Source organism: Cavia porcellus, unplaced genomic scaffold (genome assembly GCF_034190915.1).
Source record: "Cavia porcellus strain 051 isolate PalLab524CR breed Dunkin Hartley unplaced genomic scaffold, mCavPor4.1 scaffold_21, whole genome shotgun sequence".
Classification (NCBI taxonomy): domain Eukaryota; kingdom Metazoa; phylum Chordata; class Mammalia; order Rodentia; family Caviidae; genus Cavia; species Cavia porcellus.
Genome location: NW_026947504.1, coordinates 7,887,313 through 7,907,452, shown reverse-complemented (window position 1 = coordinate 7,907,452; position 20,140 = coordinate 7,887,313). Strand labels below are relative to the sequence as shown.

Sequence of the window (20,140 nt, the reverse complement as noted above, 5' to 3'; positions counted from 1 at the left end):
AGAGCACAGATTGTTCTGGCCAATCCCTTCATATTACAGGATGTTGCATTCCCAGCCCTTCATTTTTCTTCCCTGTTCATTCTATAATTATTTTTGAGAACTATACACAAGAAAGAAGGGAAAATTGAGTCAGTCGAAGGCCACTTTGCTGCCCTGCATGGTGATTCCTTGCATGGTGTAGATAGCTACAGGATGGAAAAGGCTAAATGTCAGAAATCCCACTATGTGATTAGGGGCTGAAATTGTCAGACCTTTTCCTCAAACTTTTAGAGAGTCAAATTCAGTTACATGACCACTAACGATTTAACTCATCATGCCTACATTAAGAAATATCAATAAAAACTCTGGACAATGAGATTCAGGTATTTAGTGTTAGAATTAAACTGAAGAACCAAGCATAGTGGCACACTGCATTGATCCCAGCACTCAGGAGACTGATGCAAGAGGACTGCTGCAAGTTCAAGGTTACCCTGGGTGTACATGAACTACATAGTGACACCATATAACAAAGTACTCCCCTTCAAAGAAAAAAATCAAAATAACAACAACAAAAACAAACTATCCCCCTTCAAATTAAACTGAATGCTAGTACACCAAACCAGTTGCTTTTAGAAAATTAATGTCAGACACAGTAGTCATGATGGTTTCCTGAGTTCTGTGAGTTATTCTAGTGAATTATCAAACCTGATGGAGAAATGGGAAAACCCATAAGACACAAGCAAGAATCAAGAAAGCCTAAGGCTTCCTGAATGAAGTAAGACAGACTAGTGGAAGACCACACCTTTTATTGTGAAATACAACCTAATTCTGGGTAGTTGGTTGCAGCAACCTACATGGAATATTAACCAGCCACAGGAAGAGAGGAAGTTGCAACATGGATAAACATTGAAAATGCTATGCTAAATCAAAGCAGCCAGACACAGAAGACCAAACAGAATGCAATTCCATTTACAAGAAATGTCTAGAACAGGCAAATCTGCAGACACAGAAAGTAGATTAAATGGGGGGCTTAGGGCTGAGGGTTGTGGTGGGTGGGGTTGGGTTAAGGAATTGAGGACTACTAAAGGGACTCAAATTTTTCCTCTTCCTCCTCCTTCTTCCTCTTTCCTTTTTTCTTTCTTGGCAGTGATGGTGATTGAACGCAGGGCCTTGCACGGACTAGATAGGTGCTCTGCCACTGATCTACCACACACTACTTGCACATTCTCATCCCTCAAATTCCCTTTAAAAAATATTTTTAAGTACTGGGGACTGAACCCAGGGCCTTGACCCTGAAATACATTCCCACTCTCTTTAATTTTTACTTTGAGATACAGTCTCATTAAGTTGCATAAGTTGGACTCAAACTTGCTTCCTCCTGCCTCAGCCTCATAGAGTACTGGGATTACGGGCATGCATCATCATGCTTGGCTTCAATTTCTTTATAGTATGATAGAAATGTAGTAAAATTAACAGTGGTGGTGGCTACACATATCTATCAAACACTGAGTCACACTTCATTTTTTTAATTTATCATTTATCTTTTTTGAAAGGGTCTTACTGCGTAGTTTAGACTGGTCTTGAACTCACTATGTAGTCTAGGCTGGCCTTGAATGCATGGTATGTCCTCTGCCTCTGTCTCCTGAATATTGGATTGTAGGTGTGTGCCACCTGTCTGGTTGTTTCATACTTTAAATGGGTACATTTTATGTTATATGACTAATTCTCAAAAATAAATTAAATAAATAATGATACCTTTTAGAAATATATACTGAAATAATAGTGATAAAATAGAATGTTTGGGAATTGCTTTAAAATAATTCACTAGGACAGAGAATCATACTTGCCAGACGTTGGTAACTGCTGAAGCTGAGAACCTGGCAGTTCACTATACTATTCTTTGCATTATTACTTATGTTTAAAAGTTTAAAAAAAGTTTTCATAAAATAGTTGGGTATGGGGCACACACTTGTAGTCCTAGTACTCAGAAGGCTAAGGCACAACGTTTACCACAAGTTTGAGATCAGTCTAGCCTATATAGTGAATTCAAAGCCTACCTAAATTATACAGCAAGACCCTCTTTCAGAAAACCAAAACCAAAAAAAAAAAAAAAAGAAAGTTTTCAAAAAAGAACACCAGGAAATATTTTCTCAGAAGACAGTAGAGTATCATTCATTTTGATAGTTTACCTGCCCAGAGTCACCTGACCCCACTCACAGTCCCTCAGATGAGGGACATAAATTTTTAAGAAGAAACTGAGAGGTTGGGAAGCCATGGAGTCTGGAGAGGCACCGAGCACAGGGGCTGGTACAGGCCAGGCAGCTCTGCCTCCCTCAGAGGCCCACACTGTCCCTCCCAGCCCTCTTGCCACACTGACTGTGGTGGTAGAAGTGGAACTCAGGAGGGAATCAGGTAAGAAGCCTCGACAGTCAGATTCCAGGAGAATGCAGCCAGGAGTGTTTTGGGATAGAAAGGCCTAGACCAGTGCAAGTACGGAAACCAAGGTACATGTTAAAGGCAGGATGTAGGAATCCTAGAGCTTGGTTTCCCTCATGAGAATGGATATGAAACCCACCTTTCTCAGGCCCTGAGGAGATTCAGAGCCCTTTACTGCTGGAGGAGCCCAAGAGCATTCGCCTGTTTCCTTCGAGGACTCTAGAGAATCAGGTAAATGGGGTAGGGTGGTGGAGGAGGAGGGGAAGGCACTGCTGACTCCAGCCCTGTCCACAGGAACAATGCTTCACGTTTGACAGAGTCCTGGGCCTCGATGCAGCTCAGGTAGGATGATCTGAGATGGAAATGGGAGGAAGATGGAGTGTTCAGTTCAGGCTCCTGAATCCCGGGATACTGACTGCTCTCCAGCTGGTGCTCAAGACAGGCTGGCACAGGGAACCTACTTCTCCCTGCAGGAGGCAGAGCAGGAGCTGCTGGCACGAGTCAAGTCCACCTTGGCTTTAGTGGGCAAAGGATATAGTGTAGCCCTGATTCTCCGGGGCCGGGAAACAGAGGCACCCCGACTTGTGCCCCAGGTAAGGAGCTACCAGGTCATATGTCTCTTGAAGACTTAGGAGAATTTGTCTGCCCCCCAAGCCAAATGAGGTATCCCTCTTTGGAGTTCCTCTGGGCCATACGGACATTTTGCCAGTGTCAGTTTATGCAGCTATTGGGAGGTCAGAAATGGGGAGAAGCTGGGAAAGATGAGTGAAAGTCAGGGAGGGGTGCTGTGCAAAGAGCAAATCTAATTCTCATAGTTCTTGGTAATACTAATGACTCACTAAACTTGAAGGTTTTGTTATGAGGCTTTATTAAAATGTCCCCAAATCAAAATAGCTGCCTCAGAACCTTGTCATAGCCCTTGCTCTGCAAACACTAGGTCACACTGAAAGTGCTTGCCCCTTTCTGGCTCATTGTGAATCTGCTCTGGACACGAATCTGCTTATGTTTCCAAGGCTTGAAATAGACTTCATCCTTGGGAAATGCTGGATGACACTGAAGTTTCCCTGTCCCCTCTGAATAGCTTTCTTCACTTAGCTACTGCAGGAGCTGTTTGAGGAAGCTCTGCTCCTCCATCATTCTGACTGCATGCTCAGCACGCTCAGCCTGGTGCAGGTGAGATCCCTGGGGGAGGAGGGAGAGTGGGATGGGAGGCAGGGCCATGTGACACTGCCAAAGAGCCTAAGGCCTCAGAGCGGCTGGAAGAGGTTGAGTTCAGCCTCTTGCTGTTTTTCACCTCTCTGGGCTCACTTTTGCCCTGACTGAGAAATGACTAAATTCTTTTTTTTTTTTTTTTATTTAAGGAGAAAAAAAAAAAAAACAGAAAAAGGGTACAAGTTATACAGGATTTCAGAAAAAATAAACAGTAGGAAATCACTAGTTAATAGATTACATACTGTCATCTTAGAAATAGTTGTTCAAGTTACAAAATTAAAGCACATAAAGTGGACTTTCAAACAGTGAGACTGGAAACAGTTTTGTTCAATGATCCAACAAAACTCAGTAATATGGTTATCTATCTTAAAACTTAAATATATATGCAATTATATTCTTTAGAGCACTTTCTTTTCCTTTCTTTTGTACAATGACAATTACACATTTTGGGTTTTATTACTCCCACAGTTCTTATTACTTTTTTTTGAAGAGAGTAAAACCAAATGTGACATAACAGAACAGAGTGCGTCAAATCAAAAGGATGGACATAATAGATAATGTAAAAACAAAATACTAGGTGATCAACAATGACACCCATTCCGGTTGACTATTATCTTCTTTTAAAGTCCTGTAATGCCTCCAATGTTTTGGTTTTATTCTTTACTGTTTTGTTCAATTTTATTATAACTGATGATATAGGCAATTCTTTTTAAGATAGAAATGGCTAAATTCTTACACCCGGTTTAGTGAGAAAGTCTTCCACAAGAGGGGAAAGACTCAGCTTGAAACAAGTGTATTTCTGCAATCCCAGATCAGCCCCAGTGGGAGGACACAGGACCTGCTCTCTCCAGGGCTGGAGGACCTGTCCATGCTGGAGGTGGCTCCTCTGGGCTTGTGAGTAGTCAGGGCCCAAGGGAGTCTGACACCCCCAACCCCAATCTCTTAGAGGTTACATTCTATTTCTATTTCTGCCATCCCAGCGAATAGAAGATCTGAGCTTGGTGCTACACAGGGCCTGGATCTGTTCCCAGGATCCCCTCCTGCACTCTTGCCCTCTTACTCCTCGCCCCCTCCTTAGACCTCTTCAACTCCACCCCCTGCTCCCATGGGGGATGGACTCAGTCCATTCTCATACTGGGTACTTTTGAGTACCTCATTAGGCAGGACTTCAGTCTCCATCTGTAAAAGGGAGGCAACACCTACTACCCTGCACCCACCCCTGGTACACTACACAAGGAAAAACAAGATCGTCAAGAGGAGAGATATTCATGGAGCTCTTCTAAGCCTAGGGCCTCTGGGATGATTCTTACAGACTATGGACACTTTTATGGGAGATTCTAGGAGTCGGGACAGAACCCTAGGGCCTAATGGCTGAGCTCAAAATCCTTGTCCTTCAGGGTGGTGGAAGGTGCCAGTGAGGTGGACGTGTCTGACTCAAGAGCTGCCTCAGAGCTGTACTTGCAAGTTACAGGGCGCGAAGCCAGGTGAGCACAAGAGGGCACCTCAAACCCCTCCTCCCCTGACTTGTGGCCTGAGCCTACCCTATCCTCCACAGGACTTGCTGTCTGCTGACGCTCACCGTTTCTTGCCCTGGGCCTGATCCTCCTGAAGGTTCTGGGACCCAGGGTGTGTGGCGAGGTGTTTTGCGGATATTGCAGCTCCCAGGAGCCTTGTAAGTCTGTGTGGTTTTCTGATTCTATTGGGAGAAGAGGAGGTAGCAGATATGGTTGTGATGAATCTAAAAGATTCATCACATGACCTAAAAGACACATGATCTAAAAGATTTGCCATTACTGGCCTAGGGCAACATCAGAATCTTTCTTCTTTTCCTCAGCACTGATGACAGTGTACTCTGGAGGCCAGGCTAATATCCTTTGTTGGGAAATGATGTGGTCAAAGGCAACAGGACAGGTTTTATGGAATCACTAGCCATTTTCCATATGTGTACTTTCCAGCCACCTTTTTTTCAGAAGGTGATAAAAGTACTACAGGCAGTTTTGCAAATGGTGTCTTCAAGCATTTTTGTCTGATTTTTTGTTTTGTTTTTCTGCTATTTAATTTTTACATTTATAACTCATTTATGGCCACTTACATTTCTTCTGTTATATCAAACTGCAAACTAAGAAAGAATCTAAACATCCAAAAACCAATATGGAAATTTCCCAAGTAACTGTATTGGGGCTGGGGATTTAGCTCAGCGGCATAAGCATCTGCCTTGCAAGCAGGCAGTCGTGAGTTTGATCCCCGGTACTGATAAAAAAAGGAAAAAGCCAAAAAAAAAAAAAAAAAACCAAAAAACCAAGTAACTGTATCATCATGTCTCACTCTATACCTTTTTTTTTTTTTTTTCCGGTGCTCAAAAATAATAAATACGAGTCAAGTGTACTGGCGCAGGTGTGTACCCCAGCACTTTGGGGGCAAGGCAGAAAGATAACAATAGAGTCCACTCTGGGCAATTTGCAAACTTATTGAGACCCTACCTTAAAATAAAAAATCAAAAAGTCTGAGGATGTAGCCTGATGTGAAGGTGCTGGGTTCCATCTAGGCTCTGAGAACAATCCCTCTCCTCCATGATGTGGCAATGGAAAATAATCATTTCAAAGTAATCTGAAAAATTTGTAATATCGGGGCTGGGGATTTAGCTCAGCGGCATAAACGCCTGCCTTGCAAGCAGGCAGTCGTGGGTTTGATCCCTGGTACTGATAAAAACGAAAAAGACAAAAAAAAAATTTGTAATATCATTAAAACATTGTCAAATTTAGAAGTGCCTAAAAACAAAATAGAGAAAGAAAAAAAATAGGGAAAACTATCCTAAATTCCAGGCTATTGCACTATTTTCTTTCATTTGTCTTTTTTATTGGATAAGATTCCTTTTTTTAAAAAAATGCTAGCTATGTTGAAATATAATTAAAGTTTACTCTCTTAAAATGTGGGCATGGTGGTTCATGCCTATAATCCCAGAACTTGGGAGGCTGAGGATCATTGCAAGTTCAAGACCAGTGTGCACCACAAAGTGAGCTCAAGGGCAGCCTGAACTGCCTAATGAGACCCCGTCTCAAAAGGACAAAAAAAAAAAAAGAAAAGAAAAGAAAGAAAGAAAGAATAAGCTAAATGGCTCTCAAATATATTCACAAAATTATGTGTGTTACTTAATGTTAAGTAAAAATTAAGACATATCGGGGGCTGGGGATTTAGCTCAGTGGCATAAGCGCCTGCCTTGCAAGCAGGCAGTCGTGAGTTCAATCCCTGGTACCGATAAAAAGAAAAAAAAAAAATTAAGACATATCAGAACTAAAAGGGATCATTGGTATGTTACAGATGCTAGCTTAAAATAAAAGGACCTATTCTGGAAGAAATTTTCTGATCCACCAACAGCACAGGAAGATAGTAATTGGAAAATGTTCACCAGATCTAAGAAGCCAGGGCATTTTAAATGAACCTCTGGGGAGAAGAAAGCATAAACTGCTTACATTGTAGCTAAGAGGGCAGGACAATGCTAAACCCCAGTGGCCATAGAAGGCTAGACTACAAGGGAGGTACTTGTTGCTTTTTGCTTGGTTGGTTTTGCAAGCTGAATGTGACAGAGCCTTGATGGTTAATCTTCATCATATAGGACAGAAATGTGGAGCTGCTTTGTTTTTTTCTTCATTATTGATTTACCACAAAGCTATCAGCTAAACTAAACTCTTACCCTTTGTTCTCTTCTATTCTCTGTCCAAAAACTAAATTTAGAAAATTTCAGGATTATTTTATCAATAGTTTTCAAACATTTTCCTAACTCCAAAAAGGAAACATAGTTTTGTTTGGTTTTATTTTTTTGGAGGCATTTCCCATCTTGCCTCCTCTCAGCCCAAAACAGTCACTGATTTTTTTTTCATTTCTAAAGATGTGCCCAGCCAGAGATAATGGGCCACACTTGTAATCTCAAGACTTGGGAGGCTGAGACAGAAGGATCACTGTAAATTTGAGGCCATCCTGGGCTACATAGTGAGCTCAAGACTAGCCTAAATACGTAGTGAGAGTCTGTTTCAAAACAAAACGTATATCTATTTTGGGCATTTTCATGTACAGTAAATGAAATCAAGCAATATGTGATCTTTCATATATGGTTTTTCATTTAACATCTTATTTTTAAGGTTCATTCAAATTGTAGTATTAAAATTTTATTTTTATTGCCAAATACTGTAATATACAATTGTATAAATACACTATACTTTGTGTATCATTTCTCCACCAATGGACACTTGTTGTATCTCCACATTTAGTTACTGTAAACAATGCTGCACCAAACATTCATGTACAAGTTTTTGTTTGGACATATGTTTTCAATCATCCTAGACACATACTAAGAAATGATATTGTTAGGTCTTTTGGTAATTCAATATTTATTTATTTATTTGTTTAGGCTTTTTGATACAGTGTCTCACTATATAGTCCAAGCTGGCCTTGAACTCACTTTATAGCCCATACTGGCCTTGAACTCAAGGTAATCCTCTTGTCTTAGCCTCTCGAGTTCTGGCATTACAGTTGTGCACCAAACCTGACCTACACGGTAGCTCAATTTTAAATCTTGTCTTTATTGAGGTAAAATTCACATAACATAAAATTAACTATTAGCTGTGTTATGTACAGTTTAGCAATATTTAGTACATTCACAATGTTCTGCAACTCTCTAGTTCCAAGATATTTTCATCATCCCAAAGGTAACTCTTGAACTCATTATGCAGTCGTTTTCCAATTCCCCCATTTTTTTTTTTTTATCGGTACCGGGGATCAAACTCATGACCACCTGCTTGCAAGGCAGGTGCTTATGCCACTGAGCTAAATCCCTTGCCCTCCAATTCCCCTTTTTGCAGCCCATGTCAAACACAAATTGGTTTCTCCATCAATTTACCTGTTTCATATAAATAGAAACATGCAATGTATGACCTTTTTTGGTCCGGCTTCATTTAGAATAATGTTTTCAAGGTTCACCATATTGTAGTATATAATATTCCTTTTTATTGCCAAATAAACTTCCATTATATGGATATAACACATTTTGTGGTCGGCAATTGATAACTACTTGAGTTGTTCTACCTTTGCTATGAAGATTCTTGTACAAATATTGGTTTGAATATCCCTTTTCAATTATTTTGAGTATATACCCAGGAGTGGAATAGCTGATCATGTAGTAATTCTATGTATATTTTCTTTTACTGTTCATGGTGCTAGGGGTTGATCCCAGGGCCATGTACATGCTAGGCAAATGCTGCGCCACTGAGTAACAACTGCAGCCCCTGCATTTAACTTTTTGAAGAACCACTATACTCCTTTCCACAGTATTACACTATTTTATATTCATACCAGCAAGGTGTGAAGGCTCTAGTTCCTCCACATCCTCAACATTTATTATTTTTTATGCTTTTTAAATTATGTCTAACCTAGTGATTGTGAGTAGTATCACACTGAGGCTTTCATTTGCATTTCTCTAGTAACTAATGATAGTGAGCATGTTTGTATGTGTTTATTGGCCATTCCTGTCTCTTGTTTGGAGAATTGTCTTTTCATATCCTCTGCCCATTTTTAATTGGGTCGTTTGTCTTTATTTGTTGTAAGTCTACTCAAAGTTTCTATTTCTTCTTGAGTCAGTTTTTGTTATTGGTGTGTTTCCAGGAAACTGTTTATTTCATTTAGGTTCTTTAATCTGTAGTGTACAATATTTTTGTAGTATTTTCTTATAATCCTTTTTATTTCTGTAAAAGTAAAGTTGGTAACAATGTCTACATATTCATTTCTGATTTTACTAATATGAGCCTTCTTTTCTTTGGTAGTCTTATTAAAAGTTTGTCAATTTTTTAGAACTTCTCAAGAAGTTGACTTTGGTTTAATTTTTTGTTGCTTTATATTGTCATTTTCCTTTACATCTGCCCTAACTTTTATTTTCTTTCCTCTGCTAGTTTTGAGTTTTATGTTTTTGTTTCTTTTTTCTAGCTTCTTAAAGTATCCAGTTAAATTATTAATTTGAGATTTTCTTTTTTTTGACAGGGTCTTAGTAAGTCCGGAAATACCCAGACTGGGCTCAAACTTGCAATCTTTCTGCCTCCACTTTCCAGAGTGCATCTCCCAGTGTGGGCCACCACATCTGGCTGACACTTAGGTAGTTTAGTTTTTTTGAGACAGGATCTCCCTCCATAGTCCAGTTGGCTTTAAACACACACTGATCAAATTGCCTCAACATCCCAAGTGGTGGGATTATTGGCATTCACCACTACAACCCGTAGTCGTTTTTAATGTAGGCATTTACAAAATAAATTCCCCTTTGAACATTGCTTCTGCTATATCCCATAAATCTTCGTATGTTATATTTTAATTTTTACTTTTGAAAGTATTTTCTAATTTTCCTAGTAATTTCTAAGCTGTTGGTTATTTACTACATATTTGTGAATTTCCCAGTTGTCGTCTTGTTATTCATTTCTAGTTTATTCCATTATAGTTGGAAAAAATAATTTGTATGATTTCAGTTTTCAAAACTATGTTGACATTTGTTCTACATCCTAACATATAGCCTATCCTGGAGAATGCTCCTGTGTGCGCTTTGGAAAAACATGTTCTGTTATTTTGGAATTGAATATTCTGTACTTACTGGTTAGATCCAACTGGTTTACAGTGCTGTGCAAGTCTGCTACTTCCTTACTGATCTTGTGTCTATCTAGTTGCCCTATTCACTATTGTGAGTTGAATTTTTTTTTTTTTTTTTGTCTTTTTTGTTTGTATCAGTTCCAGGGATCGAACTTACGACTGCCTGCTTGCAAGGCAGGCGCTTATGCCGCTGAGCTAAATCCCCAGCCCCACCCTATTCATTATTGAAAGTGAGGTATGGAAGTGTCTAATTATTATTGAAAGGCTTTTGGCCCAGGCTGGACACTGTAACCGGAACCAGGAAGCCCTTATCCCGCCCCCCCTAGGAATTTACCTGTGATGCCCGTTCTTCCCCGCCCCTGGGAATTTGCCTATGGCGCCAAACCTAGGACCAATGGGCTACCCATGCATCTCTAATGCCCTCCTTAGGTTCCACCCCAAACCGAGGCTACTTACATACCCCCCCACGCCACGTGTCCGCTGGAGAGACCACCACTCCAGCGGTGGGGGGGTGCCAGTCATCTCTCTCCGTGTTCTCAGAATAAAGGCCTCTTTTTGTTTCATACTTTTCATCTTTTGGAAATAATCCTATCAATTATTATGATCTATGACTCATTTCATTTAAGTTTGTTTGTTTGTTTATTTTTGAGACAGGTTTTTAGTTCAGGCTGGCCTTTAAGTCACTGGGTAACATAGGCATTGAACTCATGGTGATCCTCTTGCCTCAGTCTCCAAATGCTGGGATTACACGTGTGCATCACCATGCCTGGCTCATTTCTGTTCACTTGTATGCCACACACTTTGGGGCTCTGTTGTTAGATGCACTGCATACATGTTTGTGTTATATCTTCATGATGGATTGAAACTTTCAACAGCATAAAGTTGTTTTCATTATCTTATATCAACAATTTTTGGTTTAAACTATATTTAAAACTATATAAATCATATTTATATAGTTACACAGCCTCTTTTAGTTGTTATTTACATGGCATATCTTTTTGCATTCTTTTACTTTTAACTTATTTGTATCTTTGGATTTAAAGTGAGTCTCTTGTAGACAGCATATAGACATAGTATGGGCTTTTTAAAAATTGATTCTTCCAAATGCTGGGTTTTTTTTTTTTTTTTTTTTTTTTTTTTTAGTGCTGTGGATTGAACCTCACGTTTGTCAAGTAGGCACTTATACCACTGAGCTATTCCTTTTTTTAAAATCTTTTTTCCTGCTATGAAGATTCGTATCTTTTATTCCTTAATTTCCTTTTTTTTTTTGACTTCTTACAATATCCATATTGATTTCCTTCACATTACCCTTTCTAGATTTTTGTTTTGTTTTGATTTTTGACACAGAGTTGCAATATATATATATATATATATATATATATATATATATATATACATACAGGCTGGCCTTGAATTTGCTTATATAGTCCAGGCTGCCCTCAAACTCACAGTTTAGAGCTTCTAATGTTCCCCATGCTGGTCTCAAACTTGCAACAACCCTCCTGCCTCAGCCTCCTGAGTGCTGGGATTATAGGCATGTGCCACTACACACAGCTTCATATTTTCTGTAAGATTGTATTTTTCGTATTTATCACTTAAGTCTTTGTCCCTTTAGGATATTATAATATGGTTACTGTAGGAATCAGATTCTTTTGACTCTCTGGGACTTGTTGCATCTGTTTGCTTAGTCATTTTTCCAAACAACTTTTAAAAATTATATTCTATGTGGCCACTGAACCCTTTATTTTCTTTATCTCATGGGCTAGCCAGTGACTCAACATAGAAGTTTTTAAATGCATGGGGCCAAAAATTGCAAAAATTTTTAAAAAGAAGAAAACTAAAGAAAATTAAAAAGTAAGTGATAAAAGAGAAGTAAAAAAGACTGAAGGTAGAGAACAATAAAAATAAACATTCTTAGGTCTCTGCACATCAGCTTTGTATGTTAGGCCCCTCCTGTTATGCTTAGGCTATTTACAGCTCTGCCTTATCCTACACTTCCTACTGTGCTTAGCCTACCATACCCAGCCTTAACTTTGGATTATTTGTCTTTTTGTTAATGAGTTGTAGGAGTTCTTTATATATTCTGATACAAGTCCCTTTTGGATATATATGATTTTGTACCATGATAATGTATTACCTCTCTAAATTTTAAATAAAAATAACAAAGATCTATGCAAGGTTTCAAATCTGTCTGGTGATGTACAGAAATTGTTGGAAGTAGTCAATCTTCCCATCAGAGTGTGATTCTTCCCAGTTTCTTTCCCTATTCACCAGGGGATGTTCTTTTTCCCTTCTTTTGACAGACACTGCCCCCTGCTGCGAGTATTGGCTGGTGAGGTTGTTGGTGAGGAGATGGAGGGCTCTTTGCCTTGGATTATCTCACAGCTCTTAGAAGGAAACAACTATAGTGGTCTACTCCTTCGCCTGGACCCCCAAGGTAGCTGGGAGGGGGTAGGATTTAGGGTCCTTTGGGAAGCTCTAGGATAGAGGTGGTGAACCTATGACACACATGCCACTGTGGGGTGTTTATATCATTGGAAAGTTTGCCATCACTACTTTCTAGGATGAGGCCTTAGAACTGCTTCATCCTATCACCCAACCAGCCTCTGCCCAAGCCCAGCCCAGAGAGACAGCACGACTGCTGGGGAAGGCCAGCATTCAGAAAGGTCCCATTAACTGGGTGTGGGGATACACATTTGTAAACCCAGCACTCAGGAGGCTGAGGCAGGACTGTCAAGAGTTCAAAGCCAGCTTGAATTACAGAGCAAGACCCTGTTTCAAAGAAAAAAAAAGACTTACTTATTCTTATATTTCATTAAAAGCCTGTACACTGAAACAATATTACATCAGGGGTTTGGACAGGAGGTCAAAACTGAACCTGAGTGATACTGTGTATTTTGATGCATTTTTACACTTTTAATACCTTTCAACTTTGCATAAGGGTTAAAAAAAACTAATCTCTAACTCCAAAATCAACAAACACATCTTCACTGGGCCAGTAAGTTCCCAGACCTCACCCTAGCCAGGTTCTATGGACTAAGACAAGATGGAGCAGTTTACTCTTCTGGATAAAGCAGTGACAGGCAGACATGTGTTTATCTATAGACCCATTTGGCAGCATAGTTAAGAGCACAGGCTTTAGTATCAGACAGAACTGGGCTTGAGTGTCAACTCTGCCACTCATCAGAGTTGCTTGACCTCTCCACACTTTAGCTTTCTAATGTAGAAAACGTGAGGGAGGCAGGATTGATCACAGTTGCTGTGAATAAAAACAGGTAATCCACAAACAGCTTCAGCACAGTGCTCAAGCATATGTGAAAGTCTAATAAAAGTTATTTTGATGAATGGTAAGTGTTAATAGAATTTAAAAATATTACAGGCAGTGTGTTCTGGAATTCATAAGAAGAAAAACATCCACTGTAAGTTTCCTTTACAGGTAGCTCCCTGAGTTTGCTTCAGGGTGCTCTGCTGGGGGCCTCAGAAAGAAGGATGCAAGTGAAACAGATCAGGCCCATCCTGTGGAACGTAGTAGAAGAGGCCCGGGCCCGCCGTGCTGGCCTAAAGACCCTGCGTTTAGGCCTCCTTGGACTCACCTTGACAGATGAAAGGCTTAGCCAGATGGGCAGGGCACTCCGGGAACTACAGGTGAGCAAGGTAAGGCTTGGGGCTCCTGGACCAGCAATGACCAGGGCCCACTCTAAGCCTTTTTGTATAGGTGGTAAAAGCCTTGGGCCAGTACCCAAGAAGCCCAGTATCCAAAGAGGCCAGAGCTGAGGTGGAAGAGCTCCCGGGGTCAAAGGTATGTTTTCTCATCCAACCTCTTAAGACCTCTATTTATGTTGGCCTTCCCCTCCTGTTTATAGAGTATTCCATTTATTAATTGCTTTATTGACTCAACGGCATTTACTGACCAACTATTATGTGTTGGGCATAGTGCCATGTCAGCCTTAAACATTTCCTGTCCTTGTGACATTTATGCCTTCTGGAAAGAAACAATTACAACACAAGATCAGCACTGTAAAAGCCTTATAAACACCTGCTTCTATTAGGCATCTAAGTTAGCTGGGCAAGGGAAAAAGGAAAACTTCATGGAGGAAGTGATTCCTTATGAGTTAGCAAAAATGAGTGAAGAATGTTCCAGGAAGAAAAAATAACAGGGAAAGACTAAGTGGTGAATGAGTACTTGATGTCTCTGGGGAACTAAAATTAGTTCAATTTGCTGGAGGGTAGAGTGTGAAGAGATAATCAAGGGAGAAGGACTAGAAAGGAAGGTGGGAGCCAGCCCAGCCAGGGCTTTATAAATCCAACTCTGTTTTCAAGGTCCAAGGCAAGCCATGGAAATACTGTGAGCAGAAAAGACAACATTACTCTCACTTGGCAGGTGAGAAAACAGGCTCAGAGATATGAATATAATCAGAGGCAGCAGAGGTACAATCAAACTGAAACCCTTCAACTCCTAATCCAGTACTCTTTTATTGTTAGGCAGGGCCTTTCTAGAGCAGAAAAGGATGCTATCTTTATGATTTGCTGTAGGGTGGTTAAAACCCTTTCTTGGTCTTTCTCCTTCCTTTTCATAATTTATAAACTGTGTTTCAGCCCTGGGTTTGTAGAATTAGGCATGACTCTCAGTTACTGAGGAAGTACTTTAGGCCATTACTTCATGTTCTCCACAGCTTTTATCATCTCTAGTTTATAAAGAACAAAGAGACTCAAAAGGCTAGTTGACTGCCAGAGGTTATACACATAAGAATGGGCTGGGCACCTGTCCCATTCCAAGTCCCATTCCAAGTCCAAGAGTTCTGGGGGGAAAGGCATGGAATTGCCACTCCTAACATAGCATCAGCAGGTGACAGATTCAGCAGCAAGTACAGCCCAGGACTGAATGGGTCTGGAACTTGGAGGCTGTGTGTATGGGGGTCCCCTCCACCTTTGGTGTGATTATTTTCCTCTAGTGGCAGGAAGAACAGCATCTCCAGGGCCTAGGCTCCACCAAAAGCATTCTCTCAGGGACTCTGAGGAACAGGTAACACTTCATGTACCCCAGGAATGATTGGAAACTGTTGTGGGGAGTGATGAGTCCTGGAGACCAGCTAACCTGCTTCCTGCTTTCTCCACCTTGAAATTAGGGAGGAACACGGAGCTTCCAGCAATAAAGGACTTGAAGGGCTAGAGGATCCCTATGAGAGCTCTAGGAAAGGCTGTTTTTCTCATGGGTTAGATTAGGGTTATGGGATCCCTAGGGCCTCTGTTATACTATGGGCAGATCCAGAGGCTTCTCACTCTACCCATGGCGTCCTGACTCTGTACCCAGGCTATAGGCTCTTCAAGGCCAGTGAGGTCCTGGATATCATTCTGGTAGCATCCCTGGAAATGAGGTTCTTTTAGAAAATCTGGGCCCTGTGTTCCAAAGCTATGTACACATGAACTTGGCTGAATTTAGACTGACACTATCTGGGTCTGCCAGGCCCCAGATGTGGCCCTGCAGTTCATCCTGGCGCAAGCCCGGAGGCAAAGACTGCAAGAGCAGCACCAAAGTTGGATTCAAGAGGAGTTGAAGCATATGGGACAAGAGGAGGTTGCAGGTGAACAGATCAAAGGCCCAATGGCTGAGGAGCAGGTGAGAAGAGTGAGGAGGGTACTAGGATCCATCACCAATCACAACTCACTGGTCCACAGCATCTCATGGCTCTCACAGCCTTACAGGGGATAGAGAAGCAATTCTCAGTGCTGCATACTGTGGCAGGAGACCTGGGGGCTGATAGGAACAAAGATGTCACCCAGACTGGAATGGATCAGAGATGGCATTGGGCTAAGACTTTGAGGACAAACATAAATCAGTCAAGAGAAATTAGACTCAGCCCCACAAGGGTGGTCAATGTTTGCCACAGAGGCATCCAGAACTTGTTTGATTAAATTAAGAAACAAAATGTGGTGGGGAGTAGATAGAGTGGTGCCTATGTTCTCAGAGAGGACAAAACTGTGAAGAGCACCTGCCTGGCCAGTGTGAGGTCATGAGGAATGGTGCAGAGGGAAGCAATGGTAAAATAAGCTCTGAGAACTACAAAATGTCCTGACTGGAGCCTAGCAAGTGTGTAGTAGAGGCTGAACAAGTGTACTACATCTCTGGGTTTGGATTTCACCCAAGGAGTTGGGTGAACTGTTGAAACATATGTGCCATCTCTGTCCCTTACTAGCCATGGGAATCTGGGCAAATTAGGTCACTCCCCTGATCTACCTTCCAAATCTGTAAAATGGAGAGTTAGTTGTTACTGGATAAAATACACATAAAGTGTTTAGCAAAGAGCATAGCATACAGCTGACACTTAATAACGGGTATGAATCACCTCTGAAGTTCTGTGAAGAGAGACAGAGATGGCTCCAAGAGCAGACAGTGCTGAGGCTCCAGGTGGAGGCCCTGCAGGCAGAGCGGAACATGGCAGAACAGGACCTGGCAGCCTTCTATGACCTGCATGTAAAGGCCACTCGTGCTCAGACATGCCACATGCTACAGGTCAGTGGGGACAGATGGCAGGCCCTGAGCTGGTACCAAGGTTGGCTGGCTGACAGGTATCTGTGAATCTATATTCACAGGTATTTCGAGCCTGGCAGGGGCTTTGGCAGGAGAAGGCCACAACCACTGAGCACCATCTTCGCAGCCTCCTAGCTAGTGTCCTGCAAGACACCATTGATCTGGCCTCACAGAACCAGGAGCTCCAAGCCCAGAACCAGCAGCTTCGGCTTCAGCAGTGTGCAAGTGAGCCCGGCACAGTCACACTGGGTCCCTGCCCTGGAGAGAAACCTGGTGACCTGGAATCTTTCAAAAACAGTTTCCTTCCTCCTCATTCTTGGGAGTCCTAGAAGGGAGCAGAGTAGGACACGACAATGAAGTAGAACCTTACAGGAAATCAATTCCATTACTAACCACATCTGACTCTGCTGGTTCCTGCTAAGTACTTGACATATATCATTTCACTTTACCTTTTCAGGTATTTTGTCAAAACTACAGTCAACATACTTAGGTAATATTTGATCTTCAGTGATAAGGCAAATGAAGCTAGGAAAAATTAAATCTAATGATGGTTAACCGAGTCAGAATTTTAAAATCACGTTGTCTATAGCTGTACCTCACCAACAGTAGTGGTTCATAAGCTTCACTTTGCATCAGAATTACAAAGTGGCCTTAGCCCATTCCCAAGCCCCATTCCCCAAGATTCTGTTTCAATAGGTCTGGGACAGGCCTGACACTTTTCTGGCATGGGAATGGATCCAGGCAGGACATTTGCATGCTAAGCATTTGTTCTACCACTGAGCTGTGCCTACCCTAGAACTCTTACTTTGACAAGCATACCAGGTATTCTATGGAAATAGGGCTTGGCATTCTCTGGCCATGATTTCAAAGGACAGATTACCAGAGGAATTACCAGCAAGGAAACAGGAGGAAATGAGAATCAAAACCACATTCATAGTCTTTAAGTTTTCTAACTTAGTCTAGTTTGTTTTGCTGGGCCCAGTAACTTCTATTTTCCAGACTTCATTCTCTATGGCCCAAGTTTTGTGCTTCAGGGAAATTTCAAAAGCTCTATGACAAGGAATAGTCTTAGCTCCATAGAGTTCCCAAAAGAACACTGGCAATAGCTGCTGAAAGAAAACATTTCCTCCTAACATTACAAAATTAAGACACTCAGGAGGGGGCTGGGGGTTTAGCTCAGTGACACAAGCACCTGCCTTGCAAGCAGGCAGGCAGTCGTGAGTTTGGTCCCCGGTACCAATAAAAAGGAAAAAGACAAAAAAAAAAAAAAAAAAAAAGATACTCAGGAGACCAGGGGAATAAATACTATGTTTCACGAAGATGTATAACATAAAAGACACAGGACAATAGTGACCAGTTATAGGAGGTACCTATACCCTAGAATACTTTATTAAGACTTTATTGCTTATGCAATTAGAGACACTGATTGAGTTATAGAAGTTTCCTGTACCTGGTTCCAGGTCACTGCCCAGAGTCTCTCCAGACAGCTGAGAGTTGGGATACCACTAGGCAGGGGCAGGCTCCACAGTGGGAAGATGGTATCTCCCAAAATACTTAGAGGTGGCAGAGCGTTTTAAGAGGGCTCAGGAGTGTAGGCTTAAACCAAGGCCTGGGGCAACATTCCCTGAGACAAGTCAAGTTCCAGCCCCCTCTGGAGTCTCCAGACCAAAGGCTGGGTGTGGGAAGCAGCACTGTGGGGAGGGAACCACTGGAGATGGGGAAGGCTGGCAGAATGGCCTGGGTGATGGTTGTAGAATTTGTGGCAACTGAGCCTTCCTGCATGACTGGGAAGTAAATATTCCTTGGGGGAAGTCATGTACCAAGACTGGGCTGAAGCAGCCAGTACCATGCCCAGGGGTAGTGGTTCTGCCAGGCAAGAAAAGCCACCCATTACCCACACCATACTTTGAATAACTGTGTTCACACAGGATAAGATATGGAGCCTCCCCCATCAGAGATGGGGTTTAGTCTGGAAGAACTTGGGAGTATAGTGGGAAAGTTTAAGTCTTCTTAACCAAACCCACCCTTGATGTCTCCCAGGAATATCCTTTCACCCACTGCCTCCAAGGACTAACATGGCTGCTCTCCATTTCCCAGCTTTTCTCACAAGGCACTTGTTACAGGGCTACCGAAGAGAGGCCTGGAAGGAGGCTTTAGTGATGGTACAGGGTAAAAAAAATGACTGGAGATGGTCAGGGGCTAGTGGCTGCCATAGTACAGGCGCACAGACAGGCCAATGAGCAGCGTGGCCAGGAAGAAGGTGGCTGTGAGCTGCAGGTGAAGCAGGGCTGCTGAAAGCACTGCATTGACCACCAATGAACAGGACACAACGAAGAGGCGTGTGATGCTGCTGCCATGCTTCATGACAGCTGACATGAGCAGCCCATTGAGCGCCTGGCTGAGTACCACGAGCACTCCCCATCCTGAGAAACCCTCCAGGAGACCTGGCCCAGGACCACTGCCTGCATGCAGACCCAGGTTCAGGAGCACACCAAAAGTGTAGAGGAAGATGTTCTGCAGTGCCAGGGGAAGCCGCTGTCGCTTCATAAGCAGCTCTGTGTATACGGAGGACAGGCCTGAGATGAAGCAGTACAGGATGAGGAGCAGCAGTCCCAGGGGTGTGATATGCAGGGCCATGGTGCTGGCAACAGCTGCTGGAGGGGGCTCTGGAAGAGTGTTCACAGAGTCTTGAAGGCCACCGACTGCATAACAGGTCCCTGCGATCATCAGTAGCAATAGTGCCAACCCCTGGCGTGCAGAGAGGCGGTGCTGGAGGCAGAGGCAGTACAATAGGGCTGTGCTTCCAATCTTGAGATTGCTTAGTACCTGGTAGGTGCTGGGGTCCATATAACGTTGTAGATAGATCACGAGGTTGTTGTTGGCGCCATAGAGCAGGGCTGATAGTGCAAAAGGAGCAGCTTGACGCCAGGGTGGGCCCCCTGCGGGCCATGCTTGCCATCCCACCAAGAGGGACAAGGCGCATAACAGTAACTTGGTCAGCTCAGTGAGCAGCACAGCTGAGGAGGGATGGAAAGGTATTCGGCCATTCACATGGCACAGTGCCAACAATGGAGCATGGGCACCATACATAGCAGTGGACAGGAGTAGCATCAGGGTCCAACGGGCCTGCCTATGACGGCCAAGGCCTGGTACACCCCCCTCTTCTACACTCATGCCCCAATTATACTCCCAGTAGCCTGTTTAGCTAGCAAGGGACAAAAGGATTGGGACTTATTTGAGAGAAATCAAGTTATACAGCCAGCTCCCAAGAGGAAGGGGTTGTGCTACATTGCCAGAGAGAACACTGAAGATCAGAGTCAGCTGCACATTCCACAGTTAGGGCTAGAAGAGGAAGAGGCAGAT

The 20,140-nt window shown here is 42.4% G+C and overlaps 2 protein-coding genes across 2 annotated transcripts; one reads left to right on the top strand and one right to left on the bottom strand.

Annotated features, from left to right (window-relative positions):
* Nucleotides 1–2,252: 2,252 nt before the first annotated feature.
* Nucleotides 2,253–17,337, top strand: LOC100735033 (uncharacterized). The gene is made up of 16 exons (XM_063232154.1): nt 2,253–2,391; nt 2,564–2,646; nt 2,710–2,757; nt 2,889–3,008; nt 3,511–3,588; nt 4,439–4,521; nt 5,025–5,111; nt 5,183–5,299; nt 12,552–12,685; nt 13,685–13,893; nt 13,964–14,122; nt 14,569–14,629; nt 15,512–15,603; nt 15,689–15,865; nt 16,601–16,759; nt 16,840–17,337. Exons 1-16 carry the CDS (start codon nt 2,253–2,255, stop codon nt 17,104–17,106), a joined length of 2,013 nt encoding a protein of 670 aa, XP_063088224.1. The 3' UTR covers nt 17,107–17,337.
* Nucleotides 17,338–18,127: 790 nt separating this feature from the next.
* Nucleotides 18,128–19,960, bottom strand: Slc35a4 (solute carrier family 35 member A4). The gene has a single exon (XM_005006954.4). The coding sequence runs from the start codon at nt 19,949–19,951 to the stop codon at nt 18,977–18,979; it is 975 nt and encodes a 324-aa protein (XP_005007011.1). The 5' UTR covers nt 19,952–19,960; the 3' UTR covers nt 18,128–18,976.
* Nucleotides 19,961–20,140: the final 180 nt, after the last annotated feature.